General features: G+C 41.7%; 2 protein-coding genes across 4 annotated transcripts in view; one reads left to right on the top strand and one right to left on the bottom strand.

Moving 5' to 3' along the window:
• Positions 1-12404, bottom strand: part of noxa1 (NADPH oxidase activator 1) — a 54630-nt gene that overhangs the window by 3370 nt on the left and 38856 nt on the right. The gene's annotated exons all lie outside the window — the stretch shown is intronic.
• LOC133450827 (piggyBac transposable element-derived protein 4-like) lies at positions 5587-8416 on the top strand. Its single transcript, XM_061729732.1, has 4 exons — positions 5587-5607; positions 5694-5750; positions 5847-6975; positions 8398-8416. Exons 2-4 carry the CDS (start codon positions 5708-5710, stop codon positions 8414-8416), a joined length of 1191 nt encoding a protein of 396 aa, XP_061585716.1. The 5' UTR covers positions 5587-5607; positions 5694-5707.

The following is a 12404-nucleotide window of genomic DNA, read 5'->3' as shown; positions in this document are numbered from 1 at the left end:
CCATTCAAAAGTTATGGCAGAAAGGGGCGCTGTTGGCAAGGAAGTATGTGACACGTGTGTTGCTACAGCTCCGCCGGAATGTGACTTAAAACATATTATTTTTGCACTATTTTATATTCGGGAGTGATATTACGCTTCGATAGTACTTTTTCTCCCTTTGGGTGTAGTTTTTGTCCGAAGAACGAGCTACAATGTCAACAACAAGACAACAACAACAAGACCGTCGCCAGCGTGCACCAGCCAAGACGTCAGATCCCACTGTGGGAAGTGCGGAAGCCGAGCCGAGGCCCGATGCTAATGAGGCCTTGCTGCAGAGCATCAAAGTGATGATGGACGACCTACGTTCTGACATTCTCTCCAGATTTGATGCAATTGTGGCTGATACAGTTAAGAGGGAGATGACTGGGGCGCTGAAGCCGATGGAGATTAAAATGGAAGCTCAGGGCTGATCTATTGTGGAGCTGGAACGCTCGGCGAGTGACCAGGCTACCGAAGTTACTGAGCTACAGGCTACGGTTAGCACGTTGTCCGGCCTGGTCAAATCCCTCTCAGACAAGTGTGAAGATTTGGAATCTCGCCAGAGGTTAAATAATATAAGACTGATAGGCTTACCCGAGGGCGTGGAGGGTCCGCGACCCACTGATTCTGTGGCGAAGCTGCTGAAGGACCTGCTTTCCTTGGACGAACCGCCAGTCTTGGACCGGTGTCATCGTAGCCTGCGAGCCCGACCCAAGGAAGGGGAACCTCCGCATCCTCTCATCATGCGAGTGAACCTGTTTCAGGTCCGTAATCTGATACTCCGCCGAGCCGGGGAATGCTCCCCTCTCAACTATAAGGGTAAAAGGCTGTCTATCTTCGCTGACTTCACCCAGGCCGTGGCAAAGAGGAGGACCGCGTTTGCAGCCGTGAAGAGGGGGCTACACTCTTGCCCTGGCGTGAAATTTGGATTAATGTTTCCTGCGGTTTTGCGCATCACACCAGCAGACGGCCAAACACCGTAGGTTTGAAGATCCGGTTCGGGCGATGGACTTTGTTGTGAAGAACCTTAAAAAAGTGGTCATTCCAGATGAGGTAGCTTAGCTTCAGCTAAGCTAAGCTAACGAGCTGGGCTGGCTGGTGGCTGAGCTGTCTCGTTTGTTTTGGACTACAACTCCCGCGTGCCCCGGGTGCTGGGACCGCGTCGGCTGGATTGCGTTTTCACTCGCGGTAAGAACTACATTTACCGAGTGCCTTGGCCACCGCGGCCGGAAGATCTATACTGACTACGTTTCCCATGCATATCGGGTGCTGCAGCCTGGACGGCTGAGCCTTGTTTATCACTGACTGTGTGTGAGCTGTCTTCGTGGCCAGGTTGCCAGGTTGTGTGGAGTTCCACTTTAATGCTTTCTTTTGTCCCTCTCCCTCATTCTCTGCTGTTTTTGCACACTTATTTTTCAGTGCAATTAGGTTTGTTGTTGTTGTTTTATTCTTTTAATATATGTTCCACAGGTTTTGTAGTGGGGGGGGGGGGGGGGTTACAACTTGAAGGTTGGTTTAGATTTTTTTTTTTTTTTATCAAGATAATCTTTGTTTTTGTTGTTGTTTATATTTAGGCAATGATACTTGATAATGACTAAGAATACATAATTTATTCATCTTAGGTTGTTTATATTTATATATATATATATATATATATATATATATATATATATATATATATATATATATATATATATATATGTGTGTACCCAAAGTTTATTGAGGGATGCACCTAACATTTTTGTTCCCTTTTTGTTTTTTGTTTTTTTTCCCCTCTTTTTTCTCTCACATCTGATGGGGTTTCTCCTTTTATTGTATGCAGTAGGTTAATGGTGCAGTTTTTCTATATTTGTTTTTCACCCTATTTCATACCCATGGGTACTCCTTTTTCCCCATATAGTAGTTTATTTTTCTACCTGGATTTTTAGCTTGTTTCTAACAGCAGTGTTATTGTACTAATGTGCATTTTTGGGATCCTTTTTAATTTTTAATTTGTGGTCACATTCAACTGGGAGGTTTTTTTTTGCCCTAGTAGCCTTGTAGGTGTGCTACTATATGGCGTGATAGGGGTTTTGTATTACTAGGGGTGGGTTGCGCGCATCCCCTGCGGGGGATTGCTTCTGCTTTTGTGTTGGTGGGATGGGGTGAGGTTTGTGTATTCCGGTTTTTGTTTTTTGCCTGTTGTTTTTTTTGTTTTCATCAGTCTAATACTGGTCTTGTGATCTGCTGTGGGACGGCGCCCGCCTTGGTACATACAATGGTATCTGAATATATTTATGGCTCAAGCTAATTTGACGAATAGGTTGGGTGGGGGTGAAATTCAGTTCACTAGTTTCAATTGTAAAGGACTTAACAACCCTATAAAACGCAGTAAAGTGTTGCATCATGTTCAACAGCTGGGAGCACATATCATTTTTCTGCAAGAAACCCACCTAAAAGCCTCTGATCATTTGAAACTTAAAAAGAGTTGGGTGGGGCAGATCTATCACTCTTCTTTTGCGGGGAAATCAAGAGGTACAGCTATTCTGTTTCATAAGTCAGTCCCTTTTCAGCTCTCGAATGTTACCTGTGACCCTAATGGTAGATTTATTATCATCAATGGACAGATTCATGGTACTCGTGTTGCCCTGGCGAATGTGTATGCTCCGAACTGGGATGAGGATGCCTTCTTTAGACGCCTTTTTAGCATACTCCCAGATCTATCCTCACACCATCTGATACTGGGAGGGGACTTTAACTGCTGGCTTTGTCCTCATCTAGACCGCTCATCTGCTAAGGTATGTGCCCCCTCGAAATCCTCTAAGGTAATACAATCCTTTATGTCTGAGTTTGCTGTAACTGACGCCTGGCGTTTTTTTAACCCGTCTAAAAGAGAGTACTCATTTTTCTCTCCGGTCCATCATACCTTTACCCGTATTGATCTCTTCTTGGTAGATAATAAGCTACTCTCTAGTGTGTCTGCTTGTAGATATGATACCATTGTCATATCGGATCATGCTCCCGTATCAATGAAGGTTTCCTTTAGGAACTTTACAATTATGAGAGCACCATGGCGTCTTAATACTCGTCTGATTACCAAAGAGGGCTTTGTTGATTTTGTCTCTAAACAAATAGATTTTTTTTTTAAGTTTCAACAAGACCCCAGATGTGTCGGCCGCATTGCTGTGGGAGAGCCTTAAGGCATACATTAGAGGGGAGATCATTTCTTATTCACGATTTGAGGATAAGTGTAGGAAAAATTAATTGGCTAACTTATCTCAACGTATAGCCCAAATTGATGCCACATATGTTGACTCCCCATCTTCAGAACTTTATAAAGAGCGTCTTACTCTACAATCAGAATATAACGTTCTCACAACGAATCATGCCACAGAACTGTTACTTCAGACAAGATCCAGTTTTTTTGAACAAGGCGATAAGGCAGGTAAATTATTGGCACACCAACTACGGCAAAGGTCTACTTCCAACCTCATTCCACAGATTCGGTCGGATTCCGGTATTACAACTATTCCCTGTGAAATGAATAATACCTTCAAACAGTTCTATTCCAAACTGTACTCCTCAGACCAGGTCTCTGACTCGGCCTTCGACACTTTCTTCAATGATCTAGACATTCCCTCCATTGAGCAACCTGTAATTGAGGAGTTGGAGAAACCAATCACCTTGGAAGAATTTAGAGCGGCTGCTTCAAACTTGCAAAGCAGGAAATGTCCGGGACCAGATGGTTTTCCATCCGACTTTTATAAGAAGTTTTTTCATAAACTAGGTCCAATACTCCTGGACATGTTCAATGAAGCATTCGGATCGGGGTGTCTCCCCCAGACTCTTACTCAGGCCTCCATTTCCCTTCTTCTTAAAAAGGGCAGGGATCCCCTTGACTGTACATCCTATCGCCCAATTAGCTTATTGAATGTGGACTTTAAGCTATTGTCAAAATTGCTGGCTTCACGCCTGGAGTCTCGCTTGCTGTCTATTATTTCTCCAGAACAAACAGGGTTCATTTGTGGGAGGCAATCATTCTCCAATCTTAGACAGTTGTTCGGTGCCATCTATAACCCCTCCCCCTTCCCTTCCACCCATGAGGCCTTAATATCATTGGATGCTGAGAAGGCTTTTGATAGGGTGGAGTGGAACTATTTGTTCTACACCATGGGGCGGTTTGGTTTTAGGGAAAATTTTATCTCATGGGTTAAGCTGCTCTATTCATCCCCGCTGGCCTCCGTTAGGACCAATAATGATCAATCAGACTATTTTCGTCTATACCGCTCTACCAGACAGGGCTATCCTTTGAGTCCACTGTTGTTCGCTTTAGCCATAGAACCACTGTCTGTGGCACTCAGAACAAATCCATGTATTACTGGCATTTCTAGGCATGGGGTCAAGTCTCTCTCTATGCAGATGATCTGCTCTTGTACGTTTCCAATTTACCTGTCTCAGTTCCAGCCGCTCTGGATACCCTTGACTCGTTTGGTCGGATATCTGGTTACAAGCTTAACTTAAGCAAAAGCGAAATTTTTCCTGTTAACTCATTCACTGCCATTGACGCCGATTGGCGTCAATCTATTTACAACCTTTCACTGCCATTGACGCCGATTGGCGTCAATTATGCTTTTTAATGTGAGAGGCTTGCAAAAAGCCTGGTGCAACTTGTCAGTAAATATCATGCCAGCAGATGGCAGCAAAGTGCCTATTTGGATGAGTGATCGCGAGGGTGGGGGCTAGAGGAAGAGGAAGTTGCAACGCGGTGCAGAAGAGAAATGGCGAGACGACAGACAGACGACAGAGGGAAATATCGGCAGCTAAAGCTTGAAGACAGCTTTCGTTTGGGCACATCAAAGGTTCGAGTGGGTGAACAAGATGAACCAAGCGATGAAGATTGCAATGAACCTGATCCTGAAACAAACGATGAAGAATTCAGTGAACCTGATCCTGATTCTTCTGATGAATGGTATGCGTCGGGATTGACGGATGGCAGCCTTTCATCTTCCCCAGAGCCGCCAAGACCACGAGGTAAGAAGTTCAAAGACTTCAAAGAGAAGAACTTGTTAGCAACGAGGTAGCAGCTTAGTAATGATAGTAATGATAGTCTTCACTCAGCAATGCAACTAATGTTACTGTCTTTCACATGTTGATTCACATATTTATTTCTATAATCCATTTCTATAATTTATTATGATTTTACTATAATTTATTTCTATAATTCACAGATCTCAGGCCTAGATCTCGCTCCACAGGGCCCGGTCCCACTCCTGGTGGTAGTGCAAAGAAGCAAGGTAAAATAAATCTCCACATTACACTGTAGTGATAAAAAATATATATTTTTACAGTTATAAATATACAGATATATTTCTGTAATTCACAGATCATAGGCCTAGATCTCGCTCCACTACCAGAGGGCCCGGTCCCACTCCTGGTGGTAGTGCAAAGAAGCAAGGTAAAATAAATCTCCACATTACACTGTAGTGATAAAAAAAATATATTTTTACAGTTATAAATATACAGATATATTTCTGTAATTCACAGATCATACGCCTAGATCTCGCTCCACAGGGCCCGGTCCCACTCCTGGTGGTAGTGCAAAGAAGAAAGGTAAAATAAATCTCCACATTACAGTAGTGATAAAAAAATGTATTTTTACAGTTATAAATATACAGATATATTTCTGTAATTCACAGATGATGCATCGGGCATGGATCCCAGACACCCTGTTGGCAGTGGTAAAAAAAAAAAAGGTAAAAAAATCTTCACGGTACATTGTCTTTTTATGATAATGGCATCTGGTATGTATAACATATAGGTAATGGAATATATGTATGTATAATTTATAGGTCGTGCATCGAGCAGAGATGGTGGGCAGGATCCTGATTGGCAGGAAAGTGACTGGCAGCCACACAAGATCCCCTTCAGTGCAAGACCTGGTCCGCAGAGCGCTGCTGCAGAGATGACTTCTGAATCACCAGCAGACTTCTTTGAGCTCTTCCTAACTGATGAGCTGTTAGGCCACATTGTGGAGCAGACAAATTTGTATGCACGTCAATATTTTGAGGCCCACCCCTACACTCCCCCACCACACAGTAGGCAAAATGCATGGAAACCGGTGTCAGTCCAAGAAATTAAATCATTCTTTGGGCTAACATTCCTCACTGGCTATATAAAAAAGCCAAACTTGGAGCTTTATTGGAGCGTAGATGAGGTTGATGCCACCCCGTATTTCTCCAAGACTATGTCACGAAACAGGTTCCAGCTCATATGGCGGTTCCTTCATTTCAATGACAACAGAGCCCAGGATTACAATGACCGGATGTACAAAGTCCGGCCAGTGTTGGATTACATTGTAGATAAATCTAAAGAGCTGTACCAACCTAGGCAGAATATATGCATTGATGAAGGGATGATGCTGTGGCGGGGGCGTCTCTCCTTCAGGGTGTACAACCCTCAAAAGCCCGTGAAATACGGCATTAAGTCATATATATTATGTGAGTCTGCCACAGGGTACTGTTTCAACATGAAGCCTTATGTTGGGGTAGGAAGCACCCTGCCAGATACAGTGTTTGGGCTCTTAGATCGTCTCCAAGGTCACGGTTACACACTGTACATGGATAATTTCTACAACTCTGTGGCACTTTGTGAGCGTTTGGTAGCAGCAAATGTAAATGTTTGTGGAACTCTCCGCAAAAACAGGGGGGAACCAAAGGTCATCACTGAGGTGACAAAGTCTGACTTGGGGACGGAAGGAAAAATTGTGCGCCACAAAGGGGGGGTAAAGATTCTTGCGCGGCAGGACAAACGGGTTGTGAAAATGGTGACAACCTGCCACCAAGATAGGATGGAGCGGGTGGACGTGTGGCAGAAAGGACAAAAACACAAGGTGTCCCAGCTGAAGCCAGAATGCATCGTTGCATACAACGCTTGCATGAATGGGGTTGACAAATTGGATCAGAACCCCTTTATCCGAAGGTCGCTAAACTGGTCCAAAAAGTTTGTAGCCTATCTGTTTCAGATTGCTATGTTCAACGCTCATGTCCTATACAGAACCCAGAACCCAGGGGAGTGCAAATCCCATTTGGAATTTATTAGGCAAGTAGTAAGGTCCTGGACTTCAAAAAGAAAAGTGGATGAGGATGAGGATGAGGATGAGGTGGGAGAGCAGATGGAGGAGGAGGAGGAGGATCCTGCAGGTGTGGGGGCTGAGGGGGGCGGGGACTCCGAGCAAGGCAGAGGCAAACAGAGGGCCCCTTACAACACAGACCCAGAGAGTCGTCTAGATGGGCAGATGAAAAATCATAAGCTTGTGTACATGCAGCCTACTGACAAAATGATGAGGCCAAGGAGGAGGTGTCGCGTTTGTATACGCAGGGGTCTGCGTAGCGAGACCAAAATGTGGTGCCGATCCTGTAGTGTCCCCCTGCATGCAGGAGAATGTTTCACAGCCTACCACACAAAAACAAATTATTTGTAGGGGTTAACACACACACACACACACACACACACACACACACACACACACACACACACACACACACACACACACACACACACACACACACACACACACATACACACACACACACACACACACACACACACACACACACACACACACACACACACTTCAGAATCAGAATCAGAATAGCCTTTATTGTCATTGTAAAAAAAGATACCTGTATTGTATATAGTATAATTGTTTTGAATAAATTGTTTTGTTATCAAAAGTCAATTTTTTCCATTGAATTTTTTTTTTCATAGAAGTAAACAACTGTTCAGATTATGTAGGGGTCACTACAACAAAAAATATTGACATCAAAGTCACCGTTCTGCTCAAATTGCCTCTCTGCACAAAAAGCTCATTATCTCGGTTTTTTGATCCAAACCTTGTGTTTTCGCTGAAACCACCCTATGTTCTACTGCTGATATCTAAAGAACGGAAAATGATAAACACAAATTTTTTTCCCCTTGATGTTCACGAGAGTCTAAAGTTTCTTGACATAGTTTCAATGTTTATGTACTCCTAAAACTCAATATTCTGTGGGTCTTTGAACATCAGCCAAAATGCCTCAAAACTCTGGCAGTATGGAGCTCTCTGCTCTGAAAATGGCTGGCAGTCAATGAGTTAATGAAGCAGCTAGGAAGTATCCCCTGCGTAATCTACCCTTTAAGGTTGCTATGGAGGGTTTTACATACCTTGGTGTTTATGTTGCACGTAAATATGAGGATTTAAACAAAACTAACTTTGCCCCCTTAATGAAAAAACTCAAAGAGGACTTTGAACGTTGGTCTATACTCAATCTTTCTCTAGCTGCTCGCATCAATACAGTTAAGATGAATATTCTTCCTCGGTTTACATATTTATTTCAATGTATCCCCCTCTTTCTTCCTCAGACTTTCTTTAGGAGACTAGACAGCATGATCACCGAGTTTATATAAAAAAGTACCTAGGATACGCAAGCAATGCTTAGAGAGACCCAAGTCTCTTGGAGGAATGGCAATGACTAACTTTAGGTTTTACTACTGGTCTGCCAATATCAGGATTCTGAAGTACTGGCTGCTATATGAAACTTTTGACCCTCCACCAACGTGGTTGGCTATGGAGGCGAGTTCCACACGGCCGGTGACGTTGGCTGCTTTAGCACACTCCCCCATTAGGTCATCTACCGCCCCATACACTACAAACATTACGGTCAAGACCTCCCTTAGAATTTGGATCCAATTTAGACGCCATTTTGGCTTACAATGTTTTTCTATTCATGCGCCATTGGCATCAAACCACGTTTTTCATCCCTCTCTAATAGATAGTGCCTTCTCAACTTGGTCAAAACATGGTATTCATTCCTTCAATGATCTATATGTCGATAATGTTTGTGCTTCATTTCAACTGCTTTCAGATAAATACACAATTCCCAAACAACATTTTTTTAGATATCTACAGGTGCGCAGTTTTTTACAGAAAACTTTTCCCACTTTCCCTAATTCCCCAAATGAGTCTGCTATAGATACCTTTCTACGTCCATTACATACCTTTAAGGGGGTAATTTCAGTTATATATATAATCAGATCTGTGGTCTACGTCACATTGTTACATTATTGGCTAGGAGGTTGATAGTGATAAATTGGAAGAGTCGCTCCCCCCCCTCCTACACCCACTGGATAAGGGATATTTTGTATAATCTTAAACTGGAGAAGATCAGATTCTCCCTTAATGGCTCTGTGGACAAATTTTGGAGGGCCTGGGGTCCATTTTTCACCTTTGTACGATGTCTGGATCCTACTCTAGTGGCGGACAGGTGAGGTCCGGTGGAATAGTGGCTTTATAAACTTGTGCCAGGGGTGGGGCGCTGCGGCGCGGGTCACGGTAAATCTTCTTCTTCTTCTTCTACTTCTGGACTGATGTTTTATGTTTGTTTGATGTTTGATTTTCTATTTGTTATTACTATTATTTTTTAATTTGGCTTACAGTATGTCCTATATGTTATGTTTTTGTTTTGGTCTCTGATGTTGTTTTTCTTTTGTTTTTTATTTTTGGGGTGAAAAAGTAAACGCAGTCTTTTCTTTTATAAGGTTTCTATTTACTGGGTTGTACTGGAAGTTTGCATGTAACTACAAAACTACCTCTGCTTTGTATACCTCTGTGAAAATCCAATAAACAAATGTTTAAAAAAAAAAAAAAAGTTATGGCAGAAAGTAGGAACAATCAAATATTGGCCAACCAGATTAAGGGGGGGGTGCGCTTTTTGGCGTCTATCGTCGCCACGGTAACGCTTTTGACTGAGAAAAGTAATGCGCGTTGTCGCAGGACCGAGACGCACATTTTGATGTATAACACACCTGGGTGTACGTTACGGTTCAGGCCGAAGAAATGGCATAAATTGTGCCAAAATGACACGATTAATTCAAAATGGCCGACTTCCTTTTCAGTTTCGGCCATGGCACCAAGAGACTTTTCTCTAAGTTGCGACATGATACAGGTGTGTACCGATTTTCGTGCATGTACGTCAAACCGTATTATGGGGCTTGAGGCACAAAGTTTTATCTGTCTGAACCAATCAGATGAAGGAGGGGCGCACTTTTTGGCGTCTATCATCGCCATGGTAACGCTTTTTACTGAGAAAAGTAATGCGCCTCGTTGTAGGATCGAGACACAAATTTTGATGTATAACACACCTGGGTGCATGTTACGGTTCGGGCCACATTAACGGCCGAAGAAATGGCATAAATTGTGCCAAAATTACATGATTAATTCAAAATGGACGACTTCCTGTTCAGTTTCAGCCATGGCACCAAGAGACTTTTCTTTAAGTTGCGACATGATAAAGGTGTGTACCGATTTTTGTGCATGTACGTCAAACCGTATTGTGGGGCTTAAGGCACAAAGTTTTCTAGGGGGCGCTGTTGAGCCATTAGGCCACACCCATTAATGCAAAGCATTAAATATAAAATGATTCGCCAGGCCTGACTTGCGTGCAAAATTTGGTGACTTTTGGGGCACGTTTATGGGGCAAAAAGGCCCTCATTTCGTCAGAAGAAGGAAAAAAAAAAAAAACGAGAAAAAAAATTCCTAGACATACAAAAGGGCCTTCTTACTGTCAGTGCTCGGGCCCTAATAATAATTGCATCATAATTTATAAAACAATTTTTTATTTTTATTTTTATTTTTTTTAAACTAATTCTTTACATGAAAAATGACAGAGGTCAATGTATACTCTATTTTATTAAGTACAGTATATTCAACATGTTCCTACTAATCCATGTGACCATGAATTGATTACACCCCTTTCAACTCATGGGTGTAAAAGAGATTTCTTCCCATACCAGAAGGATCTGTAAACATTTGTGACAAGTGAAAAAAATCCTCCATGTAATGTTGAGAGTGAGATTTTTATTTTTCCAATAGAACTGAGTAATTGAAGTATTGAGAGATTTGTCTGTTGGGGTAGTAGGAAGCGTAGAAAAGAGGTAGCTGATTTGAGGTAGGGCTTTCATTTAACTGTTGCAATTGATCCTATGAGTGAAAGTGGAAGATTTGTCCATCATTTGAGATCACCCTGTGATCTCAAATGATGGACATATTTTTTCATCAACAAAACAAATTAAAAAAATTCAAATAACAAAATAACATATTTGAACAATTTTTCAGACAATGAAATAACAATAACAATAAAATGTAATGTAATGTATGAAAATGTAAAATATGCTTTGTTGATGAGAAAATATGTTTCTCTATTTTTATTATTTTTGTGGGGGGAATATATATTGTTTTTCGGCACTACCTTGTTCTCTATAGCTGATATAACATGAATTACTCCTATGTGGGATCAATTATTTTTTTCTTATTCTTTGTTCTTATTTTTGCCATCTGAGAAAATTAAATATATTATATTTGATGCCTAACTGTTTCCCAAATATATTAGTGCGTGTGTGAATGAATAAATGAGATGTAAAACATACATTTCTTTGTAGAAAGGCGCTTTATGAAAATATGTCCATTTACTTGTATTAGTTTGCAGCGCAGTCTCGAACATCCAATATGGCGGCGACGTCAGTAGGCGATGCAATGTGCTGATTGGCTCTCCAGAAACGCTTTGAAACCCGTGCCAAAGATCACTGATTGGCTCTTATCATTGGCATGTCAAAACAGTGCCATAATTTGCCATAATTCGTAGTTGTAAAAAAAGTTTGTAGCTTTTGTAAAAAAAGTTTGTAGCTTTGTATATCCAATGTTGCACACAGACAAATTAATTCCACAGCTACAAAACTGTTTTATGCTTGTACAAAATTTTTCTACAAGTACAAATATTTTTTGCACACGCACAAAATATTTCTACAAGTACAAAGTTTATTTACAGATATAAAATATGTATGGCTTTAATTTGAGCCCATATTAATACGGCCTGAACCGTAACGTGCACCCAGGTGTGTTATACATCAAAATGTGCGTCTAGATCCTGCGACGACGCGCATTACTGTTCTCAGTCAAAAGCGTTACCGTGGCGACGATAGACGCCAAAAAGCGCACCCCCCCTTCATCTGATTGGTCCATATTTGATAGTCCCTATTCTCTGCCATAACTTTTGAACGGGTTGTGAAAAAGACATGTGGGTGGTGCATCGGACATGGTTTTGAATCCTTTATCATAATTGCTGCAAATTAGCCCCGCCCCTTCATCTGATTGGTCGATATCTGATAGTTCCTACTTTCTGCCATATTTGCTTGTTTTTTTTAAAGAATCCCGCCTGCAAATCACTGAATTACTGAGATTGCGATCCTGTGTTTGCGTAAAAAGGGTAGGTAATTAATTTACATCATTTCTATTTTACAAAATACAGACAATGGTGTATTTACACATGATTAATATCGGAGATGCCTTCTGTGATCATTACAAATGACTATCC

This window comes from Cololabis saira, chromosome 9 (genome assembly GCF_033807715.1).
Source record: "Cololabis saira isolate AMF1-May2022 chromosome 9, fColSai1.1, whole genome shotgun sequence".
In the NCBI taxonomy this organism is placed as follows: domain Eukaryota; kingdom Metazoa; phylum Chordata; class Actinopteri; order Beloniformes; family Belonidae; genus Cololabis; species Cololabis saira.
This window is presented reverse-complemented; position numbering and strand designations above follow the sequence as displayed.

What these genes read in the sequence shown, in the direction of transcription:
- LOC133450827 (XM_061729732.1), top strand. Translation starts at nt 5,708, where the DNA reads ATGGATCCCAGACACCCTGTTGGCAGTGGTAAAAAAAAAAAAG. An exon ending in CAGTGGTAAAAAAAAAAAAG is followed by an intron (nt 5,751 to 5,846) that starts GTAAAAAAATCT and finishes TATAATTTATAG; the next exon opens with GTCGTGCATCGAGCAGAGAT.